The 25,512-nt window shown below is 41.5% G+C and overlaps 1 protein-coding gene across 1 annotated transcript in view; it reads right to left on the minus strand.

Annotated features, from left to right (window-relative positions):
• Nucleotides 1-25,512, minus strand: part of plch1 (phospholipase C, eta 1) — a 91,093-nt gene that overhangs the window by 19,029 nt on the left and 46,552 nt on the right. Inside the window, exons 11-18 of the mRNA XM_041205216.1 lie at nt 25,115-25,276; nt 18,176-18,259; nt 17,870-17,958; nt 12,447-12,544; nt 10,596-10,775; nt 8,172-8,279; nt 6,110-6,234; nt 4,491-4,575 (exon numbers count right to left, since the gene is read on the minus strand). Coding sequence (XP_041061150.1) covers nt 4,491-4,575; nt 6,110-6,234; nt 8,172-8,279; nt 10,596-10,775; nt 12,447-12,544; nt 17,870-17,958; nt 18,176-18,259; nt 25,115-25,276 — 931 coding nt within the window. The remainder of the gene's footprint in view (nt 1-4,490; nt 4,576-6,109; nt 6,235-8,171; nt 8,280-10,595; nt 10,776-12,446; nt 12,545-17,869; nt 17,959-18,175; nt 18,260-25,114; nt 25,277-25,512) is intronic.

Consider the following 25,512-nt stretch of genomic DNA (forward strand, 5'->3'; position numbering starts at 1 on the left):
ATGGTATGATGGTAATACAGCGATTCCATAACGTTTTGCTGCTAGCCGTCAATTTTTGAAGACTCGAGTAGTTCGAATTGCTTGACAATCTCCACAAGTGGGTTCCAGGCCAGACCAGAGACCTGAGAGAGTGAATCCTGTGGCCTATACTTCAACAGACCATGCAACCAGCTGAAGCTGTAAAAGCCATTATCCTAAGTTTTTAAGTTCTTTAATAAACTTCCTAAAATTTATGATCAAAGGCATCCTGTTTTGCCTTAATTCGTTAAGTCTCGTCTAATCAAAAGTCAATTTATTAAGTCACTTACAATTTGAGTATTGCTGAAAAGAAAGAGACATGCAGTTGAAGCTTTTCGTCTTGCACTCATCAGGACAGATTCGCAAAAATATTAAATCTCAAAGGGAATAGTAATTTATACTGCATGAGAAGAGGGGGCTATCAGCATGTCTCTTTTCTCAGCAATACTTATTCACTTACAATATTGGCAATTTGAGTGACTGAAATCAAATTAATACAATCAGAGTAAACCAAGTTACACCTGTCAAATTAACAGTTAATTAAAGTAACACAAATTAACAACTGACCCTCATTGGAACTGCCAAGTCCCAATCTTCTTACCAATAACTACAAATTCCTATGTTATCTCTCCATTTCTTCCAGATTCAGAAAGCAATATAGCAATATGACTTCAATTTCTATATAATTTCCATAAAGAATTCTAATTATCTTAACATTAACTTCCTATAAGCACCATCCATGTTGTGCCAAACTGTGGCAAAGTCTACCAGCATAACAATATATTCTGTTGCCTTGCTTAATAATGTACTTTTTAAATGTATCCCCAGAGCTACTATAAGAAAACTCATCTGGCCAAAACATCAGAACCTACACTATTACTAAAACAGTAATGTGCAGTGGAGCTTCTGATTTTCTCAAAGCCAAACCTGCCCAAGACTTAAGCCCTGCTCCTCCCATATCTACAGCATCCTTTAGCCCAGTTCACTTGGACAGGAGACAGGTACAACTTGTACTTTGGTAGACAAACTCCATCCTGTCTCTTGCTTCCAATCTCTATCTTTGTTTGCTGAATGTTTTTACAATGAGATCTCTATCTACCCTCTCAATTATTGAAGCTTTAAATATGTCATTTTGTATGATCTTTCACGCCATGGTGTTTGATCAAGACACCAGTATCTTTCCTCTTATTGATTCTTTCTCAGTAACTCAAAATGTAGCATTCCTGAAATCTCTCAGACTTTCCCTCCCCTTAAATCCTGAGGCATATTAAACTTCCTGCTTACTTTATCTCTTGTCCCTTCTAACTTGGTCACATCCTATACTTTGAACCGTGAACTTCAGCTTGATATCTCAATACAAAAGCCCTTTGCGGTGACCACAATTTCTCCAAAACATTTTCTTCTGATTAAATTCTTCCAGAAGAACAGGAAGTATGAAGGCAAATCGTATTTCAAACTATATTCATAAAAGCAGAGATTATGCATGCACAATAGAGAATCACCTGACATCCATTTGATAAGTTGAGACATCAGAAATCCATTGGTGCTGATTTGCAGATTCAGGCCTGAATTTTCGCAAAGCTGGAAGGGCTCCACACCTTAGCTAAAATGGCACCAGAGCTCTGATCCTGCAGTTCCTCCCCTGAACCTGGCACCCACCATTTTCGCTGAATGGGGTGGGGGGGTCAGGGGAAACGGGCAGGTTGTAGTTTGCACATCTGTGATTCATGGAGACAGCTGCACATGTAAAAACGCAGCTGCCTTCAAACAAGTGCAATTTTCATAACTGGGATGTCAAAAACAAGACTCACAGGCTTTAGGCATTTGCAGAAAAGATCTAAAGCTGCCAAATCCTTTTGGAGAGGCCCAGGTACACCTTTGGGAGAGGTCAGGTGCCCTTTGGGATTATTAAGAATAGACTTGGATGTGAATAAAAAGTGAATAAACACAGTGTAACTATCAAGCTGTCAAGTCATTTAAACCCCCAAGACCTGTGAATATTTGAAAATAAAACAGCCTGCTGTGGTTGCTTGCAATTTCATTAGTTGTCTATTGACATAAGCCTGAGGGTTACCATTATAGGATTAGTGCTGCATACCTGATTCCACAAACTATCATTACCGCAGTGGGGGGCCTGTAAGTTCACAGTTTGATTGACAGCTTCAAGCGGTTATAAAATCTTTGATGTTGGGCTATGAACACAAACAGTTTTCATAAGGGATTAAATACTTGAAGGAATTTAAATGTATTGAATGGGTTTTTATGAATGACCGTTTTTTAATAGTGAAGTCTGCAATACACATTCAAGTTAAGGTAGATGAAAAGAAGTAGTTTTGAGGTCTGCCCGTGGATGAGTTGACATGAAGGGTGTAAGAGAAAAGGTTGGTGGGTGGGGGTCATGGGTTGACATGAGTTGGCACTAAGTTGGCAAAGGAGCTATACTGAGCTGTGGGGTGGGTAGAGGGGCACAGGTTGGCAATGAGGGTATGAGAGGCCATGGGGGTGGGTAGATGGGCATAGATTAGCATGGAGTGCATGAGTGGCCATGAGGAATGGGTGGGGAATGAGGTGGCATGAGTTGGCAAAATGGGGCATGGGGAGTGTGTGAGGGGTGAGGGATGAGGGCTGTTTTTTGTTTTCTTATTTTTATTGTAACTGGGACAAAGTTCCAGAGCACAGAGGCAAACCTTTTGACCAGTCCGCTTTGGCAACCGGTAGACCAGGTGTCTGCCTCCACACAGTTTCCGTGGGTGTTAACACATATCCCTCTGGAATGAAAATCCAAGGATTCAGGCCATTTTCTCCCAAGTTGGGTTTGTGAAGTTGGGAATTTTCCTGACTCTGTACTCCCGACTCAGGAGCAAAAATTTGGCCCTCAGGCTTGCAAACCCAGTTTGCACTTATGACAAGTATTACTGAATGCACCAAGCTTTCCTCTCTAGTTGAAGGGATATAAGTGTTAGAACCATATCTACAAGAACTATATTTTCTTTTAAAATTTGGAAGGACATTGCATTATTGGGACACTTGGATACTAACCTGGATTTTTTTTTAAAAGAAAAGATCATAAGTTCATCTTGGACTGCAGCAAGCATGTCTTTTCCAAAAAAATCACAAGATGTTAGCTAAATGACCAGCATGGCAATTGTGGGGGAGAGCTATTTGTTTATTTGAACTGCAATCACTTTAATTGATGGGGAAAAAGTTCTTTTAAAGGCAAAAGCCTGGTGATTTACTGGAAATCACCTGATGGAGGAGCTTTATGTTTTGAACTTGTTTTGAAGTCAGTTGGGAATGAACAGAGAAGGGGAAAGGCTACCCAGCTCATGTTCTCCTTGCCTTGCTTGAAATAAAATGCGGTTATCAGTATCCAGCTAGGAATCCTCATCTCATGGAACTTGTCTGCATTTTGAAACCCAAGAGATTGAGGCCAGAAGGATTGATCGGCTCTATTTTCTTCCATGCTGAAGCTCTGTTGGTGAGGACCTCCAGACAGCTACTGGGACTAGCCACCAGTCCTCGCATGAGGGAGGACCAGATCAACAGCATCAAATCTCTGCAAACTTTATCTTTTTTTAATAAAGATTTTTTCTTCAACCTCCCATCTCTGTAGAGACCCTATTAATTTGTCCTTTGTTTGTGTGTGTGTGTGTGTGTGTGTGTGTGTGTGTGTGTGTGTGTGCGTGCGCGTGTACGCGTGTACACTGGGGAATTTTAAAAGGGACCGATTACAAATTGTGTGTTAACCAGTTCTTGCAATTAGTTTTTAAGAAGATGTTTTGTTTTATAATAAATCAATAATTGTAAGTTTATTGAAAAAAGTCTAGTTAGAGTCTCTATTATTCTAGGTCTAACAGTAACAATGGTAAACAATTGGCCATCTTGGTAAGTGGATTAAACATTTATACTAACAATATGACCTGTGGAATAGTGGGGCTTGATAAACATTGCTCTCCTCCCATCCTGATCGTAACATAATTTACAATAAGTTTTTATGGAAACTATTTGACTATCTAATTTTGCTTTTATCATTTTGACTGTAGAGAAAATAGAACACAATGAACACCTTAAATTTTAACAATTTTTGATCAGAACTCCTCCAAATTCCAGCATCAGAGGCTCCTTTTCCAAAAAAATATAAGGGAAAGCATCACCCTACGTTGAACATAAAGTTGTAATTCATATTCGAGCACAACAGTTTGTAAAAAAAAATGTTTGACAACTCCAGATGATGATCTTTATAGCAACTAGGAAATGTCCCTATAAAAGACACAACTTTATTATACACAAGTTCTGCTCTTATCCTGTAAATTTAAACAGGTGGCAGCAGACAAACATTTGTGACTAAGTGAGCAATGCAGAATTGAGCCAAAGCTGCTGATCAGCACTTCTGTTTCTTCATTGATAAAACTAACAGAACTATTTAGAACATACATAGACAGCATATAACATAATAGGCCCTAAGATCTCACCATTATCATCCACCACTCTGGTCTGTTCCTTAGAGCAATCTATTGGCAAACCAATGATTTCCACTTCAACAAAAGGATCAATTATCTGTTGAAGATCAAGCATATGAAAAGCAAAAATATGTGAATATTTTCTTAAGAGTCTCTTGATGCACTTGTTCAGTTTAATGAGCAAGAAATAATGTAATTAAGAAAAAAATACATATTGCATTAAAACACTGTATCTGTTGCTTTAGGAATTATTTGAATGTGTCACAAGAAATATAACTGCTGTTGCCTTGGAACCAGGGCCATATTTCCTCTCCACTAATTTTAGCAAAACAATAAGCAATCAATGGTTCAAATGGCTACCATCTTTATTTACATTTCTAATTTCTAGATTCAGCACTGTAACTTTTCACTAATGTTCATGTTTTATCTCTGTGTTCTGTGCTGAATCAGGCAACACCTTCCAGTCCTCTGTGCACTTGACAAAAGTATGAAGAAGTGGTACTTCTGGTTATTGCACAATACACACATGTAGATTGTATGTACAAGATTTCAAGCAAGTGAAGTTGGGCCAACTTTGACAGGAGAATGCACTTATGGGAAAGCTAGATAAGTACTTAAGGAAGAAATGAGTAGAAAGGTGTGCTAATAGGATAAGATGAAGAGGGGTGGGAGAGACTCATGTGGAGCGTAAACACTGACATGGGCCAGTTGGCAAAATGGCCGATTTCTGTGTTGCACATTCCACGTTGTTTCCTTTAAAATAAATGATAGTTCTATATCTTTATGTCTTAACTTGGTCTCTGTCCCAAGGATATGTTTATAAACTTTTTGTGGAAACTGAACAGTACCCACAAGAATAGTCTCATTCTAGAGCAGTCTATTGAGCAAGAACACTAATATCACCATAATTGGAGGTTCGTCAGTAATTCTTTTTAAACAGAAATGATTTTCCGGTCGGTGAGCAGGGGTAGGGCCCGCTCGCCGACGTGTAAAATGACATGGGATGATGTTGGGTGGAACTCCCGGCTTCACTCCACGTTATTTCCATTTTCATGTCGGCGGGGGCACAGCCGAATCAGTTGTGCACCCGCCATCCTGCCAACGGCCTATTGAGGCCATTGAAAAAGTAATTAACATCATTAATGGACCTGCCTGTCCAACCTTAATTTAAATATTTAATAAAGGTTTCAATAAAAGTTATGGACATGTCCCAACTCATGTGACAGTGTCACATGAGGGGACATGTCAGGGAAATCTTTCTATCATTTGTTTAACAATTTTTAATTTGGAGCTGATCTCCCTGAGGCAGCGCTTAGCCTCAGGGAGATCAGTGCACTCTTTCGCACACATGCACAGGGAGTGCATAGCGCTTCCTGGCAGATGTCACGCTGGCGGGTCTTAACTGGCCCGCCCATGTAAAATTGCAGCGCCCCCCACCTCCCACTATTGGATGCGTGCCTGCTTGCACCCGTTCCTGCACTTCCCCCTGCCAATAGGGGGAGGCGGGGTGAATTTTTCCCTTAATTTTCTTAGTTTCTTGGAAAGACAAATCAAAGCAAGGGTTTAAACAAAACATGAATTTTATTTCCATGATTAAAATATATACCGACAGCCCATTGAAATGATATTACCTCTCCTCTGTCCCCAAGCATAGAATGAGGTGGTTTTGGCAACTGCTGCCCACTGATTATTTTCAGGGTTAGCTGCTTTTTTGGGTGGCCATGCAGAGGATCTTCAGAGAACGGATTAAAAACATCTGAAACAGCAATTTAGCACAGTTTAGAATACAGCTGCAGTGTTTAATTGATTGGCTATGGTTTAGTTAAGGGAAACAGATTTTAATTTAACATAGCAAGCTTGTCAATATTGGTATGAAGGTGCAAACTAATTTAGTGGTATGTTACTTCCACTTGGCATAGCTCAAAATGCATCTGCCACAACTATTAAACTCCAATGAGCTGCTTGCACGAGATTTACATATCTGCTTTGCTACACAAAATGGACTTGGCAAAAATTAAAGACAATCATCCAGAAATTATTGTTCATAATAGCAGATGAAAGCTTAATGCATTTGTTTGGGATCCCACCGCACAAAAGAATAAACTGAAGTGTTGCTGTTTAAAATGGATTTTCATAAAATTGTGTTAAATGTTGTTTGTTTTAACCCCCAAAGTAAAATCTGACAAGCTTTGGGGAATTTTAACTCCCACTAAACAAACTCCCACTGAAACTGAAAGAGGAGGGGAATCAGAAAGGAGTGGAAGACTTCCCTGTTGCTCTCCAATCAGACTGACTGCAATTAAAAATTGCAGGCACCATAGGATACTCACATGAAGCTGGAAGAGTCCTTATTTAAATATGCTGAGTGGGCAGAAGTCATCTTCAGCCCCCACCACAAACTGTGTACCCTTGCAACTGATTCTATGTACCTCCCTGATAACTGTCTGCAACTGAATCAGATTGTTCACAACCCGTCTTCTATTTTGACCTTATGCTGGGCTTCTGAGCCTCAAATCCTGTACATCACTGACACCACTTGTTTCCTCTCCGCCCCTGCCTTAGCCCATCTACTGCAAAAACTACCATCTATGCTTTGTGATACCTCCAGATTCTGGTCTCCAGCAGCGCCTCTTGGCATTCAGTTTTAATGGCCGAGCAGAAGCTTCTTGTCCATTCCTGGTAGTTTCCAACGGAACGTCAGCCAGTGACACATTAGTGAAGCGAGGCCATTAAAATTGGCTGAGCTTCCCCAGCTGCCCCTCCCAGACAGGCCAAACACTTGTTAGGCATAATTCCTAACTGGAGGCCAAAATCAACTCCATTGTTTATTTTAATTCAATTAGTCCTAAACCTCATGTTTTGGGAGTATTGGGGCAGAAAAGTAGTTATAGCAAGAAACTTATTAACGGCCAAGAAGGTTTCAGATAAATCGATTTGTTCAAATTGTTTCAAGCATGAGCTGAGAGTTCTTGAAGCGCAGGCAATAACTTGCCTTATTGTAGGTTCTGGTAACAATCCTATCCACTGCAGAGATGCAGGGGGAAATGAGGCAGCTCATTCTTTTAAATTACAAAAAAGACAATTGATCGCCTGTACAATCAGATTGTACAAATTGTATACAGCATAAATGAACTACTGTTATATTGGCGTTCAAGCTCTGTAATTGCGCCTTTTAAAAAAAACTTCCTTGTGGAAAAGTACGCAAGAATCTTGTTCATAAACCTGCCTCTATCCATCAACAGCTAATATGATGTAAAATAATATATTAAAAACATATTTTCAATGCCATTTTGTATTTATAATTACTCCACAAGTGATGATGATCATTTTCTAGACCAAAACCAGATGCATCTACCTAGTATACCCACCACCAAATCCAATACACGCATAGTAACATCTGATTTCAGCAGACCCAGGAGGTAATATTTTTACAACTTGCGTTTAACATAGGAAAATGTTACAAGACATTTCACAGGAACATAATCAGACAAAAACTAATGCCAAGCCAAAGTAGGAGATACAATATTAAGAGGGCTGACAAAAACTCTTCCTTTATTAAGCTACTAAGATGTGCAAAAAACTAAATTTTTAGGTTACTTTGCTTAGAGTTAATAGATAAATGGAATCTTCCACCACCTATCCTTTATTCTTTAAAAAGGTAAGAAACAGATGAAATTTTAAACAGCAGAATACCTTGACACATCGACTGAGGTTTTAGGACATATCCACAATTTCCATTTAGCGTAAATAATGCCTTGTTTAGCTGCATCATTCGACCATCAGACTGGTAGTTTAATGCCACTGTGGATACAAAAAGAATGCTAGGATCACAAACTTTCTTTTCTTCAACACCTACTTTCTAATAATGAAAAAATCTGAAGAATAATTATAATTTTACAGATTAAGCTGTAGCAAAATAAATGATTTGAACTAAAATTAAGTTGCTGCTTTTGTTTGACTATGAACTAATACTTCATTTTTAACAATTCCAAAATACCCCAAACGCAAGAAACCTGAAAGGAACAGTTTGTTTAATCCATCCTCCTGTAAAAACATTCATTTTTCTAAACTAGGAGGTGGAGGAACCAAAATATTTAAATTTCATTTTTATTGGTTATGCACATTGTTACAATAGTTTAGATAAATTACCAATTCCAGGAATGAAAATAAATCACCTTATTTTATCCTTTTTCTTTTGTTTCCTATATCATTAGGTGTGTTGGAATTACCAGTGTACATCCTGATTCAATTAATCCCTTCCCTTTAAACCTGTTTCACCAGAAGCCTACAATAGGGTTTGACAATGTGCAAGAGCACAGGAAATTGACTAATACAACAGTTTCAATATGTTCTTTCATATTTCTATTCAAAACTCCAAGCCCGCTGGCCAAGATGCTTGTAGATGACACTGTGGTAGTAATTTCCCAGTTTATTTCCACTTGAGTTACATGATGCTCCTTTAAAATTATTATTCTTTCTTTACTTTTTGCAATGTCTTTCTTGTTGCATTTTTGAGACTGAGAGCTGGAGAAGTCTTCCCCAATTTTCACTGACTTAGTGACAAGCATGCTAACACTTTTGGTCACTTTAAAAGTTAATATATGGCCTTCCAACAGCTTAGGCAATCATGCCAGGCCAACCCCTGCCTGAACAATTGGACGCTACCCCACAACATTTCTGATCTTCAAAGCCTCTGGCCATCTCCATCCACTGGCCCAGGCCTCCCAACGCCCCCTCCGAACTCCAACTCCTCAAGGCTTTTGATCTCACAAGACCCCTAATCCTCACCATCAACCTCCCCCCACCTGAGACTTACAGCTCCTATCCTCCCCAACAAAAAAGCCTCCAACCTCTTCAATATTGAGGCCTCTGACCATCCCTGGAGACCCCAATGCCCCCCTTCATATTACCCTGGGATGGGACCAAACCTCATGGGACATGCACAGGCCTACTCTGGTCTCCTCTGGACCGCTTCCCATCCAACTGGAAGCCAAGCATGTCAATCAGGCTGACTTCCAGTAGGAAAACACATCGATGGCATTACACACAGGCTGTGGAGTTACAACTCCAGAGTCTGTGGGAGAACCGTGACTTCTGGGTTCCCTGTGCTCTAGCAGAAAACCATCCCCCATGCCTGTCTGGCTTTCGGCAAGTCAGTTAAGTTAAAATCCCCCCTAATATGCTTGTTAAAGAGTGTTGAAATCCACCAATTTCATCAGTTAAAGACAAATATAATCTAATTTCCAGTACAACCATGCCTTCGCCTGTCGTCTGTTTAGCAGTTCCATTCTGTAGCTTTGGCAGCCCATTTTTGGCCATCAATACTAACTACATCAGCTATTTAGCCACTTTGCAATACATTCTTACATAATAAACTCTTTTTCAAGTGTTAAAGTAAGCCCAAGAGGATGCCAAGTACATGCCGAACTTCCAACTATGTGGAAAACCCAGTAGATCATCTACAACAGGCACAGACTCTTTTCTCTCCACTCAACCACAACACTATCCTCCTCTTGCAACCTAATATCTTGGCCTTGACTTTGTGGGCAACACCAAGGTGTTGGTGCTAGTAATTTTAAATAAGTATGTGTTCTACAACATTTACAGAGATGATTTAGTGCCATAAAGTAATTGCAGTAACAACTTCAATTTTGCTTATATGTACATAAACGTATAACATGATTTTAAAAAGCTAAAGATAGAATCTAGCTGTCTACTTGCTAATTAGCATCATTTTGAGAGATCAGAGCAATAGGTAAACTAATACATCGCCAATATGTTTACTCGTAATTTAGTAAGATTTCTGCCTTTCAGAATAAGTACGTAAACATGAATTAAAATATGAGAGTTTGCACCAGATACAAGAGAGGCATGATAGATGAGAATCTAAGGAGCAAAGATTTCAAACCCTGATGACTGGTACCTATTCAAACAGTAAACATTATAGAAGGTTGTCGAGCATTTATTAAAGTGGCCATACTACATGCATGTACAGATTTACTGGCGTGCTTGCAGCTTGGAACAGTATGTGGCATGGTGAAACTAAAGAAGGAAAGAAAATCAAATGCATTAAATTTACTCTTTGAGATTTGATTTTAAAATCACGAACACACTTACCCATCTGACAGCCAACATTCCAGTACTCTTGTGGGTTAAAGTTGCTCGAGTCTATTCTGTAGGCAGATGGGTAGATGCGGGTGAGCTGTTTTTGGTTAAAACGAATGAAGTATTCAGGTTTTTGATGTAAAAGTTGGTTGGCTTGAGTCTCACTTAAAGACAAAACTTTCCCAGCAGGACCTGTTTGAGCATATTTAAAATATTAACCAGGAACTAAGCCTTACATATTAACTAATGCATTGACAACCATGATTATTTCATCTTTGTGTACTTTACCAAATTTAAAAGCAGAGAGAGTCATAGTATGAGTGTTATACGAGGGCGGTATTAGATTTGCTGTGCTCCCACTGATTAGGCACATGTTTAAACAACAGATGCTTGTACAAGGTACTGGAGAGTGCACTCAAGGCATTTCCACAAAAATGAATCATTATCTTGAGGATAGTGGGGTGACAGGAAAAAAAATTGGCAGGAAAGAGAATAGGTGTTTTATAAAGTGTATGATCAAGTGCTAGAGGGTGCATTTGGTCAAAGGGTTGACATGATCACACACCATCCTAACTAGGAATTATATCAACATTGCTTCACTGTAGCTGAGTCAAAAACCCTGAAACTCCTGCCCTAACAGCAAAGTGGATGCACCTACACCACAGCAGCTCAAGAAGGTAGCTCACCGCCATATTTTCAAAGGCAATTAGGGACAGTCAATAACTGTTGGCCTTATCAGCAGTGCTCACATCCCACGAACAAAATTTTTAAAAAACGATTGTGACCCACTTTTACTGTGCAAAAATATTCCAGTCAACCTTGAATTCATCACAAGTTTGAATTCACATGACAAGCTGCAGCAGTAAATAAATTACTGACCACCAGATTGTGTAGTAAATGTTTTAACTATGGTGTTACTGGGTCAATTACTATAATCAGTAATGAGCTTATTTGCAGCAATACTTAATCCAGATTTTAAAACATTCAAGTAGAATTTTATTTTTTCTGAACAGGGTTTTACAGCTATTTTATTTGCATCTTTCATATTGAGAATGAATATTGTATATATTTGAGTAATAATCGATTTCGTGCAAAAGTTGACCCCCATACTTTGGCCAAAAAATCCGTAATTTTTCAGATACCTCAATTCATTATTCATTTAAACAGTATTTGCAAATTATAAACAGTACTTACATGACATTTTCCAATGGAAAATTCCCATTCCCTTCCAATTCCTTCCCCTCCCCTGACCCCTGGGCAGCATTGAAACCACAGGCCCAGCCAATGCTGCTGTTTCTTCTCCTGGGCTGTGGGGGATTGTTGGAGGTTCCCTGAAGTGGGAACACAGTCTGATGAAACCATATTAGGGAGTGGGCTCAAATTCGATGCCTCTATGGGATTTTGGAGAGAGCAATATGTTGACGGGTAATTACGTTTGCCTAACACCTGATGAGTGCATTTCAATCTGGAACCAAGTGCCATGCTATCTGACAGGCCAGGAGTTCCATATCCAGTTAAAGTTCATGGGGTTGGAAAAAAAAATCTTCACTGTGATGGGTTAGTTATCTGGTATCCAAGGGACCGATTAAGCCCTGGCATCGTGTTTGAAAGCAAAGATAAGTTCCGTGGTTTACGACTCTTCATAGACACGGACCCAAATCACGAGAGTGCTGATTGGTATTTCCATCCTTCTCAGCGAAGGCTTCTATCATTTCCTTTCAGGTGAAAGAAAACCCTTTGAAAACATTACCTTTGCAAAGGTCGACTCCTTAACTTTTTGCCTAAAAAATGGGCTTCAGAAATTCAACTCCTACATGAATATATCTGATATTTGGTCATGATGGTCTCACAAATACCACTTACCTTTCCCTAGAAGATCCTGGGAAGACACAGAGTTGGTGTATATAACCAGATCAGAAAGACCACGGTATAGTTTCACTGTTTTTCTGTGGCGGCCCATTCTACGTAAAAACATAGAGAACTTACTGATGATTGGAAAAATAGTTTAACTTCACCAACCTACTCATCACTGTTCCTTAAGCAAAGAGTAACTAATGAGCTGAATAATTCTGTTTACAACTCAATTAACTTTTGTCCTTTAAATGGGTTTTTTGTAAGATTGCTGTAGCTAAATCTCCAAAGTACACTAAAAAGCACTTCCTGGAAAAGCTAATCTTACTGTTTCTATTTTAAAAAGTTATGGGTGGAGATAGATTCTTCCTAATTTTAAAACTAAAATAGAAAAATCTGGACATACTCAGGCCTGGAAGGCATTACAGATGTACATCACATAAAAAGGAACAAACCAAGTGAAAGGGGAGAGAGAAGAGAAGCAGGGAAAAAATACAGTAAAAAATAGAATGACCTGTGAATAAAGTGAATGGGTGAAGAGCTGGGATAGAAGAAGCAATATCAGCAGGAGACAGAAGGAGGCCATCATGACAAGAATCAAGGAAATAAAATACAAAGGAGATAGAGCTTGTGCTTATCTGAGTGGCATAGGCAGAAAGAAAGGTATGGAAATCATAAAGGAGAATGGACTCCAGTCTGGGAACAAGGAGAAACAAAAGGCAGATTGAAATCAAGGATGCTGACCAGCTGACTAGTAGTGTGGGGCTGTACCCCAAGTATTAGTGGCCAGGATTTTACCTATGGCGGGCGGGCTGGGTGGGAGTGGGCGCGGAGCTGATTGCTGCCCGCGATCGGCTCCGCACCGCCGTTTTACGCGGGTGGACCAATTAAGGCCCGCCCAGCTTAAATCGCAGCTCCCAAGATCAGCAGGGAGGGCCAGGCGGTGGTGGGAGGCCAATGACCGCTGGGTCCAATGGCAACTCGGCGGCCTACTCAGAAATGGTGCAGGCAGCCGTCCTGAGGCTGCCACTGATGTCGGACAAGAGGATGTTGGACAGCGCCCTCGGAGAGTAGGCCAGGTTGGCGGGGAAGTTGACTCCGACATTTTCGGATGAGTGCCTCACTGCCCTCCTTGAGGAGGTGGCAGCACACTATGAGATCCTTGTGCCAAGGGACAGGAGGAGGCTCCCACCCACATAACAAAATGTGCCTGGCAGGAGGTGGCAGAATGGGTCAGCTCCCACGATGTGGTGAGATGCACCTGGGTGCAGTGCCGCAAGCGGCTCAATAACCTCTTGTGATCGGGAAGGATGAATACCGTGTTGGCCTGGGTCCCTTAGCACAGCAGTTAGGTTGGCCCCCGTGTCCCCCCACCCCACCAACTCAGAATTTTGTTTTTGTATTCACTCATTCATGGGATGTGGCCTTCGTTGGGTGGGCCAGTGTTTATCGCCCAACCCTAGTTGCCCCTGGGAGTGTGGTGCTGAGCTGCCTTCTGTATCCGCTGCATGTGGTGCAGGAACACCCACAGTGCTGTGTGGGGCCGAGTTCCAGGATTTTGACCCAGCGACAGTGGTGGAAAGGCAAAATATTTCAAAGTCAGGATGCTGAGTGACTTGGAGGGGAACTTCCAGGTGGTGGTATAGCCATCTATCTGCTGCTCTTGTCCTTTTAGGTGGTAGTTCGCTTGGGTTTGGAAGGTCATGCAGTATGATTGGCAAATGTGATGGAGGCAGCATCTGGACAAGGAGATAAGCCCTGGCTGCTTGCAGTGAGTTTATGGCGGCTCCAGGGTCACGAATTGGATGAGCCCTGCAAGGTTTTCCTCAGGTGGGGTTGGCCAGGCTGCAATGGTGATCCAGGTACAGGATGGACTAATCAATGCTCCTCTCTCCTTTCAGAAGACAGCACACAATAATGCTGAGAGGCTGCGGACTAGCAGAGGGTAACCCCACCTTCTCATCGTGACCAGACGAACAGGAGGCTCTCAAGCTGGAGAGGCGCCATGCGCTCAGGCCAAGCAGCCGTGGTGAGGTTGAGGTGTTACTGGGAGGTAAGATGCCGTGCACTGAGGTCACAATGTCTGTCAGTGCAAACATTCCACTGTTGACTGTATATTGATTTCAGCATCCAACATGGGATGCCCATTGATAATGGAAGGAACAGCGCATCCTGATCCGGGTGCCAGGCATGCATATTTACAGTGTAACAACTTCCACTAATTAAATGTTCTTTCAGCCTCGCCAGAGCATGCCCGGACCCAGGACGCTGAGGGACTGCCACTGACCCGAGGGCCCAGAAGATATAAGTGCACCAGCGTCACACCCTCTCAACCAGATAGGTGTGAGCAATGCAATGACCCTCATGGCCGAGCGCAATGCCTCCTCCATGGAGAGAATGGCGACTCTCACGGAGAGTCTCCTCCAGGAAAACAATCAGAGCTTCTAGGGATGCACTTGGATCTGCAAGCCCTCACACTGGCAATGACCTCAGGTGGTTAGTGTCAGTATGGGAGATGGGGTGGACACCCAGTATCCTAGCTAGGTGCCCACCCATTAATGGTGAGCAGGAAGGTCCAAAGCAACCTTATGTCAGCGCACGAGCTGCCTGTCGTCTCTGTGGGCTCCTTTCAGGGTGCTCCAGATGACTGCTGCATCCATCTCTCTGCCAGTGACTGTGGCATCTGATGAAGCTGCAGCGACAGGGGAGATGCCAGCCGTGCCACTGGCCGCTCAATCCCAGTTGGGGCCAACACAGGCTCCACGGGCCAGAGGATGCCCGCCAAGGTCATCAAGGCCAACAGGACAGCAGAGTGAGCAGGCTGTCTCCAATGCTGATGCCAGCGAGGGGGGAGCCCCCAGACGTAACTCGTTCAAGCATAAGCGTAAATCACCTTAGGCACAACACGGGCTTATCATGAGTGGTTTTCTTTTGCCTCACGTGTGTTGTTTTTAAGTTGTTTTTAAGGTGCTGTTCAACTCTTTTTAATGGACTTTGATTTCTGTATGCAAGTAGGCAATTAGTAAATGTTTTGGTTCTCAACAAGTCTCTGGGTGCTTCATTAGTTCTGCAGGTGAAGGGGAACCCATGATTCTATGAGTGACTTGTTTGTCATTGAGCTTTATTGACAAGGTACATGGTTAATATGCCTGACCAGGCAAATGTTGCTCTAAGGTATTGAGTATGGAGCCTGCAGCCCTGGCATATGTTGGTGTTCATCTTTGGTAGGCTAGCTGAAAGAGCGTTGTGTCAAAGCCTCTCGGGTGTCCCTGCCTCTCTAGAGTCAGTGTCTATCCCCTCAGCGTTCTCCTGTGCATGCTCATCCTCGGACCCACTACTGGACTCATCGTCTGCAGCCAGAGCACCTGTGTCTACACATTCTTTCTCCACTGCATCTCCCCTTTCCAGCACCAGATTGTGGAGAGCGCAGCATGCAACCACTATCAGTGACATACGATCTGGGGGGTATTGGAGTGCGCCCCCTGAATGGAAGCACATCTTGAGAAGACCGATGGTTCTCTCTATCACAGCCCTTGTGGAGGCGTGGCTCCTATTGTACCGCTGCTCGGCCTCTGTTCTTGGATGGCGGAGGGACATCATGAGCCAGCTTCTGAGGGGATAGCCCTTGTCACCCAGCAACCATCCATCCAGTTGTGCTGGAGCACTGAAGAGCCTCAGCACCTGGAAGTTTCTGAGGATGTAGGCATCGTGGGAGCTGCCTGGGTGCCTTGCACAGACTTGCAGAATCTGCATCCTATGGTCATACACACTAGCTGCACGTTCATGGAGTGGAATTCCTTCCTGTTGACGGAGGCTCCTGGCTCACCCACTGGCACCTTGATGGCCACATGTGTGCAATTTATTGCACCCTGGACGCAGGGGAACCCAGCAATCACTGCAAAACCTGGCTGGTCTCGTCCGAGTGGTAGTGCATGAAAGTCAATGCACGCCTGAACAGAGCGTCTGTCACCAGCTTGAAACAACTGTGAACAGCTGACAGGGAGACTCAACAAAGATCATCACCGACCCTGGAAAGAGCCAGAGGCACAGAAGTTGAGGGCCGCCATGACCTTCAGAGCCACTGGCATGGGCTGTTCAGTCACACAGTTGGAGCTGATTTCAGGGCCGATCGTCTGACAGATGGAGGTCATTGTCTCTCTTGAGAGACCCAGCCTCCTTCAGCACATATTGTACCTCAGACATATTGAGGTAGCTGCATCGCTGCCTGTAAACCCTGGCAGCAGGATAGAGGCATCTTCAGTGGCTCCTTCTCCCTTGGACTTCCTATTGGCCCTGCACCTCTTGTGCCTGCGTCTGCCCTCCCACAGGTGGCACCCCTGGAGGCTGAATATGGACTCCTGGTCTCCTCTCCCTTCTGGCCCTCTCTGCCTCCTCAGAGGAGGTGCCTCCAGTGGAGAACACAATCATCATTCCCAGGCCAAGGGAAGACTGCAAGGCCCAAGTATTAAGATTCCTCTAGAGTACTGATCTGAAGCCTTGGCCTGTTCTTTCTGTCAAAGCAGCTCTGAAGAGAATTGAAGTTGTCCTGTTCACATAAGCAAGTAGCAGTAAGTTAAAAACTTAAGTTATACCTGCTCGCATTAGCGAGCCCACTCACCATTCTTATCCCACCCGTGGTTGAGGTTTATAAAAATTTGGCCTACACGCCTGCCTGTTGTGCCTGTGCGACACACTGAAAAACGCAAGGGCTGCGAAAAATCGTTCTCAACTGCTGCCTCAAGGGCCTTAACTGGCCCGTTAATTAATGGCTGGAGCTCTTTGGAACTCAGTGCGCCTGCCTTCCGAAATATCACGATGGCTAGTGATGGCGCCTGACGTCACTGCATGTCATTTTATGCGTTTGTGTGTTGGGCCCACCCCCACACACCGACCTGAAAATTCTGCCCAGTCTGTTCCTTCCCCTCATCCTCAGAAACACTAGCATACAACCACACATTGCCAGCACCTATTGCAAGAGAAAATAGGAGCTGTAATTAAGGTCTGAAGTTGTTAGGTCAGTGCTAAGGTGGGAAAATGTCTTGTGGGAAAATGAGGTGCTGTTCAGGCTAAAGACAGATTAGAATAGGATGGAAGATGGAAATGGTGAGTGACAGGAAACTCAGGGTCACACTTGAAGATGAAACAGAGTTATTCTACAACACGATTACTCAATCTGCATTTGGTTTTCCCGATGTCTTCTCTCAGGATGAAAGCATTCATGCAGCGACCACTATGGCAGTGCCAAGGCAGTTGCCAGCCAGCCCAGATTGCTGCCACTTATGGTGGGGGGCAGTCTAAAGCTGTGTTTTTTAGATGCCATTTTGCAAGATAAAGTTTTTCCAAAGGAAACGAATTAATAGTTTTATTAAACATTTTTAATTTTAAAATTATGATGAAATACTAATAATGAACAAGAGAATCACAGCATTCCTTACCTACAGCACTGCCCAGTTTCTTTCCCTGTGGAATCCTGCTGAACTTCGTCACTTGTATTGTACAGTTTTGCTTTGGATTTTCCACTCTTCTGGGATAACAAATTAAATAATCATATTTAATGCAACATGTTAACTCCACTGATTATAGGCTGTACTGCTGCTAAATTCAACATATTCAATAAGGTTAAACAATTAAACTATAGTAAGTGGTCTACTGTGTACAAATCAGTTATTCTTTTAATTGTCTATGTTTTAAATAATAGCTCTAACATATTGTATCAATAGATTAAAGTTAGCAAATCCTACCTTGTGTTTGGAAAAACTACTGATAAATGAACGGTTGTGCGCTTTCTTCCCACTTTCTTTAACATTTTCTTTAACCTCTAATTTCTGGAGGGCAAGAAAAAAGGAAATTTAAAGCAGTCAGATTTAAAATATCAAACAAAGAAATCAGATATGAGCCAAAAGCTATTCTATAAAATTATTAAACTATAATAACAAAGCATTGCCCACAGTACAAACTCATCACTGATTATGATGGTTCAATTATTACAATAAAAAGGCAAATTATCTTTCTCAATCATGTTTAGCAGTTTTAGAACCCTTTGGCAGGTAAAGTGATGCACTTCAACTGGTGCATGTTTTTCAGTATTTGGGATGTGGGTTTGCAATCCTATAATTCTGCACAGTCCCAATCTGAGTCAGGACAGTTTATGCAACATTCATTTTAGTGAAATATTTTTCAAACTCATTTCATTACTTTAGTATGAATCTATTGAATTTAGGTTCTTACAATGCGAACTGTTTCTTTCATACTTGAAAATTGAAAACTCACATTTCAGGCATGTGACATCAACCAATCCAATGTTATATATGTTATTCACATGCAATGACAAGCTTCCTCTAACCTTAAAATCTTAATCTTAAAAGCACCTTCTACTATGGTTGCAACATTTTCAATTCTCCACATTTGCGTTCCAGCAGTCCCTGAGAGCAAGAATGCCAAATTAAGGGTAGTTTTGTGTTGTGGGCTATGGTTGTTGGAACTGAAGCTTACTTCATGTGAGACTTTTACAATCAGGAGACAGTCTGAGCTTGTTTAAAACTAAAAATCCCAGCGGCAAAAAGAGCATTGTAGAATCCAAACTGAGACAACACAAGAATGTTCGAGTAGCTTTTTTTTTCATTCTCTGGCATGCTATTTTTGTTCTTTGTAAATAGCTTTGCATAATGCTATATTTCCAGGATAAAAAGCTGGGTCAGGAGCAATGGTATTCCTGAGCTTCCCACTCACGATTAGTGATGTATATGAGCATGCCCCAAATGATTTGCCTGTCAGATTGTCCATTTTAAAAAGTCATGGGTAGAGACAGATTCTTCCTAATTTTAAAACTAAATAGAAAAATCTGGAAATACTCAGACCTGGCAGCATTTGTGGTGAAACAGTAAACAATCTACTCATGTTTCAAGTCTAAGGTCCCTCAGGGCTGGAAGGTATTAGGTGTCTATCACATAAAGAGGAACAAAACAAATGAAAGGGGAGAGAAGAGGAGGAAAATAATACAGTAAAAAAAATAGAATGACCTGTGAATAAAGTGCTTGGGTAAATGACAATCCAACAGGCAAATCATTTGAGGCATGCTGCAGTGCTGAAAGCTTTGGTGCTTTAACTTACTGATGTGAAGCTGGATTTTTAGCAGCACCATCACTGAAAACAAAGTACTGAGTCACGATGAAATAGAGTCACAATCGTTTACTGCACAGAAGGGAACCATTTGGCTCATCCTATGACAATAGTGTGTATTTGTCGAAGATACTGCCACGTTTTGACAGAACGCCTTACGTAAGTAAAACAAAAATAACGAATATATGTCTAATTGTGCAACTAATTTTTATGCAGGAAAATACTTGTTTTTATAACATGGGAGGGAAGCCTCAGAAGCAAACCATTATCCTAGATAATAGCAAATGTACAAGACCAAGTCTGGGTGGAAAGTCAAGCTTCCCTTTCTTAACAATTATAAAGGATATATTAGAAGAATGTTAATTTTGCTCTTTTTTCACAGTAAGCTTTGAGAATGATAGGGGGATCTTCCCTATCAGCTTTTGCTAGATATTACCTTTAAGAGTTTCTAGTTCAGAAACTCTTCCATTCATAACTTTGTTAGAAGCTGCCTTCTACTTATACTCCACTAATTCACTATGTTTGGAAACAGTTCATCCTGCAAAACTGATTTTGAAGAATTACATTTCCATGTATTACTGATATCTTAACTTCATGCTTTGCTTGCCATGCTTTGAACACCAATGAACTGTATGACAAATACAAAAGCACTGGGCTGAAGTTTAAATGTGCAGAGACATGAGAGTGGGCCAGGGTTAAAAATTGAAGAAATTGTCAGCATGTTGGGAAGCCAGCTCCAACCTGCTAACTTCTGCATTTAACTGCAGCACATGGGGCTGTGCGTGGACAACTCCTTTGGGAGAGGCCAGTTGTTTCAATATGTTAATTGTTCAAGTATGCCAATATTAATATGGCTTTGGCAATTTAATTGCGCCCTTATAGGTTTCCTGGGGTTTCTGGAACTCACCAATGAAAGCAAGGACCAGCGAAAATACAGTGACAATTGAGGGAGCTGGGAAACATACCAATAAGTACTGAAACCTCACTGTTACTTTCTTACCTACTTGCATGAAAGGCTTTAATCACAGTTCTTGTGCTGAGTGTTGTACTTTGGATGTCTGATCTCCTTTATGGAGCTCTGATCTGCAAGATTAGCATGAGTGCCACCCATGCTGTTTTACCAATGGATTAGGACCAAAATGACCAATAGCATCAACAGCACCAGCTGGAGCAGCAGGAAGACCACCAGTAGGAAAAGCAGCAGCATGCAGCCCCACAGAAGAGTGGGAATGGGCAGAGAGGTGCAGAACACAAGGGGTCATAACTGCAACACAGGGTCTGCAGGGAGAGGATAAGCTTCTTCGACCTGTAGGAACGCCAGTGTCTCAGAGGGCTCAAGGTATTGCATCATATGGTGGCAGGCATTTGTAGCCTGCTGCTAAGTAGACCTGGTGGTCAGGCTTTACAAATGGCTGTCAAAATCACCGCCATTCTCAACATCTTTGCCTTTGGAACCATCCGGGGCTCTACTGAAGACATTTGCAGGATCTTGCAGTTAGTGGCCTAGACATACATAAGTCAGGTGACTGATGTCTTGTCTGCCAGTCAGAGTGAGTGGGTGGTTGGATTTGCAGCTCTGGCTGGCTTCCCACATGTGGAAGGTGTCATTGACTGAAGACATGTGGCAATTAAGATACCCCCAGATCACCCACAAGGGCTTCCACTCCATGGAAATACAGCAGAAATAGATGTTTATGGAGGTATAGGCAAGATTCCTGGGCAGCTTTTGTCTATCAACAGTCTATCCTCTCTGATCTCTTCACACCTTTAAGCAAACTTAATAGCTTGCTGTTTGGAGGCAAGGAATGCCCACTTAATATGTGGGTGATGGCATCTGTGAGGAATCCAACCAATGAGGTCCAGGAGCACTAGAATAAAACCATATGGCCACCCGTGTGTCATTGACATGCTGAAGAAGCATTTCAGATGCCTAGATCTGGAAGCACACATGTTTACATACAAACAACATGAGAATGGCCATGGTGTTCTGCATTACATTGCATAGCAGCAAAGTTTGAACATGCAGGAGGAACAAGGCACAAAGTATACACTTAATTTAGATTCTGAGGAGGAGGAAGAGGACGCAGTGGCAAAATATGATGCATCCAAAGCACCAGCTACATGGGTCCCTCATTATTGTGAGGTTCACCTAGGTTCCACCAGGCCACTTCTTCTTCCCATCAGGGAACGGTCTCTCTTCCTGAAGGCCTTTGCAGGACCCGGCATTGCATCCAGGGAGGTGTCACTAAAACCAGGCAAGTCTGGCCTTCATTCTCCCAATTCCTTCTGTTCTTCCCCCAACTTCAAAATCCATTAAAATTTCATGTTTGGAATGACCTTTAAATACTGGAGTTGAAATCGATTCATGTAGATCATTATCATGCCCATTCACACTAATTTGACCAGGAATCCCTGAAATAACAGGATAATGCAGTGGCTGAGTTAAAAGGCCAGTGACAGAGGCGCTGCACTTATTTCATGGTCTTCCGTGTGCTACACGATACCCTGGCTTCCAGAATGTCAGGAATGTAAAATCAATCAGGACACATAACAACAATATAAAGCTCTTTCAAGATATTTACTAATTACTTTTCAATTCATCAAGCTGGAATGTTAGATTAATGAAATAAAAAAGTAATTGTTTAACTCTTGCAGTTTTCAGGGTAGCTAAAAATGTCTGGTACCCTCTGAAGTATGCTGCTAAAATAGAACGTTAGCCTTTGTTAAAAGTCACATGCCAATGAAAAAAATTCTCACACTATTCTTCATATAAATAGCAAAATTAGAATATTGCAGTCTTGCTTATATTTTTAGTTACATACATTTGTATATTCAGGGACAAATATTTGCTAAAGATCCCTAGTGTATCAAACATTATTGCTGAGCTGTAGAAATCAACATGACAGATGCTCAAAATTAAGGTAATTGATAACTAATGGCTTGTCCTCAAGCTTACCTTTTTAAATGAAGTGGTAACATTCTGTAATAGAAGCTGACTTTATTTATCTTATCAGATATATACATATTGCATGTATGAGGAATTCTGGATATAGTGACTGGTTTTACAATTAGTGAAAATTACTATATCTGATTGAGTATTATATTCCTGCTCCTCTTTGGATCTATGCACATCCTTACTCAGAAGAATCATGCAAAGGCCTCTGTAATTAAAACACTGAAGCCCCTTCCAATGTTCTTTGAAAACCAGGCCCCAGGGCCCAACAACTACTGTAAATTGTGGTCTCAGCTGGTACTATTAGCTGTGAACAAGAAGCCATTGTTGTTTTGATGCTCAGTATAATTAAACTTGATGAGCGATATCCTCTTCATAAAAATGGCTTGAACTTCAAGGGGAAAATACATTTTAGTGACTGTCAGTTTTATTATCATTGTTATATGGGCCAAGGTGATAAAGCTCTATTAACAACACTTAAAAATGTATTAGAGACTATGGGAGGAACTTTCAACTTCAGCAGGGAGATAGAAATGGCAGAATCCGATCACCCTTCTAATATGCACCCCAAATGATGATCCGTTCCATTTTCTTCAAGGCCACATTTATATGTTTCTCAAGAATTGATGACTTTAGCAATGAGAGTTGGGGGTCAATATGTTAGACATCTCCAGAGAATGAAAGGCTCTGGCTGCCTGTGAACTACTAGCATTTTTTGGGCTATGGTAGGATTTAGAACCTGTAGCATTGAAGGCCAGAAAACAAAAGGCTATGAAAAGGTTATCTTGTAAGGAGAGGGCCATTACAACAAAAATTAAAATTGAAACTAGTCTCCCATTGTGATGAACTGACGGATAAGAGATCGGTATGGTTGCCTAACCAAGTCGACATGTTACCATAACAGTAGGATTTTTGCATATGCACCGTGCATTTTATTTTGTTGTCCATAGCTGTCTTTCATTAGAGAAGAATCCAAGAAGAAAACATGGCAAAAGAAGACTACAAAGGGAACCATAAACAGAGGGAGAAGAGGAGATCAATAATCGCTTTGACAAAGCCAACTCCTTTTCTTTATCATATTCTAGCAGGCATTTTCTCTAATGAAAATTTTGCTGCCCACCTGCCAACTGAATGGTTGAGCGGGTATTTAATTAATTACTTGAGGACCTTAATAGTCTCTTAATTGTCAGCGGGTGTGCTGCTGTCTCTCACGCTAGTCCATCAAATTTTACATTCCACCCACAACAACTCCCACAGCGGGTGGGACCGGAAAGTCCTGCCCTATATTTTCAAAATATGTGCAAGCTTCCACAGTTCAAACCAACTTGAAAAGGTATACATAGAATGGGGAGTTATTCATTCCATAGGTAGAATTTGGTTCTGATCTACTGAAGACTCAGCAGTCTTAGTTGCCAAATTTGCTGATGGCACAAAGATAGTTAGGAAAGTAAATTGTGAAGAGGAAATAAAGACTCTACAAAGGGGTTTAGATAGGTTAAGTGAGTGGGCAAAAAATTGGCAGCTGGAGTAAAATGTGGGAAAATATGGACTTGTCCATTTTGGCAGGAAGAGTAGAAAACCAGTATATTATTTAAATGCAGAAAGATTGCAAAATTCTGCAGTACAAAGGGATCTGGGCATCCTAGTACATGAATCACAATAAATTAGTATGCAGGTACAGCAGGTGAATAGGAAGACAAATGGAATGTTGTCATTTATTGCAAGGGGAATGGAAAATAAAAGAAGGGAAGTTTTGCTACAATTGCATAGGGCCTTGGTGAGACCAAATCTGGGGTACTGTGTACAGTTTTAGTCTCCTTAAGAAAGGATATAATAGCATTAGAGGCAGTTCAAAGAAGGCTCACTCAATTCATTCCTGAAATGAAGGGGTTATCTTGTGAGGACAGACTGGGCCTGTATTCACTGGAGTGTAGAAGGATGAGAGTTGATCTTATTGAAACATATAAGATCATGAGGGGAACTGACAGTGGATGCTGAGAGGATGTTTCCCCTTGTCGGAGAGTCTAGAACTAGGGGCCACAGTTTAAAAATAAGAGGTCTCCCATTTAAGATGCAGATAAGGAGAATTTTTTCTCTCAAGAGAGTCATTGTTCTGTGGAATTCTCTTCCCTGGAGAGCAGTGCAGGCTGAGTCATTGAACATTTTTAAGGCTAAAGATAGCCTTTAAATGAAGTCAAAGGGTATAGCCATGGGAAGGAAAGTGGAGTTGAGGACACAATCATTAGCCATGATCTAATCAAATGGGGAAGCTCGAGGGGCCGAATGGCCTACTTCTGCTCCTAATTCATATGTACGTATGGACTCATCAACTGAACATGAAAAAAACAAACATTTGGGATGGAATGGTCATATTCTCAAAAACAAAAATTACAAGTCCATTAAAAACATTTTAAGTTACGGCTTATAAACAACTTTCCATGTATGAACTGTCCGATGTTGGCAAAGTAAATGGATTAATGATTTCAATGCATAGGGGTATCCAAACCCTCTTTCTCCTCCTCCCTCACTTGAAGTTAAACCATGGTAGTAGGGCAAAAAGGCACGGCAAAGAAGAATAAAATGTTATATACAAGATGGCAAATATTACCTGTTGTAGACTGACATTTAGGCCTTTGTGTGTAGCTTTCAGAAGTGCACAGACTGTATAGCTATCTGGATTCTCTTTATCCTGGATCTGAGATTCTTTCAGCAAGAAATCCAGTTTCTTTCTGATAAAACATTCCACTTGATGATAGTTTGTACTGTTACCCTGCATGGGTCACATATTAAGATAGTATTACATTTTATCAATAGTGTTGCTAAAAAACTGCTAAAACAGAAGATGCAAATCTAAAATTGGAAATTGTGGCGGCAATTTTTTGCTCGGCCAGAACCAAGGGTGCAGGCAGTAAAAATCAACCGGGAGGTTTATATGCTAATGTTTTGATTTCTTTCTTCAGTCTTCAAATTTAACCTGCTCTGAGCAAGAAATAGGAGCACCCAGCA

This window comes from Carcharodon carcharias, chromosome 2 (assembly GCF_017639515.1).
Source record: "Carcharodon carcharias isolate sCarCar2 chromosome 2, sCarCar2.pri, whole genome shotgun sequence".
NCBI classification, from domain to species: Eukaryota; Metazoa; Chordata; class Chondrichthyes; order Lamniformes; family Lamnidae; genus Carcharodon; species Carcharodon carcharias.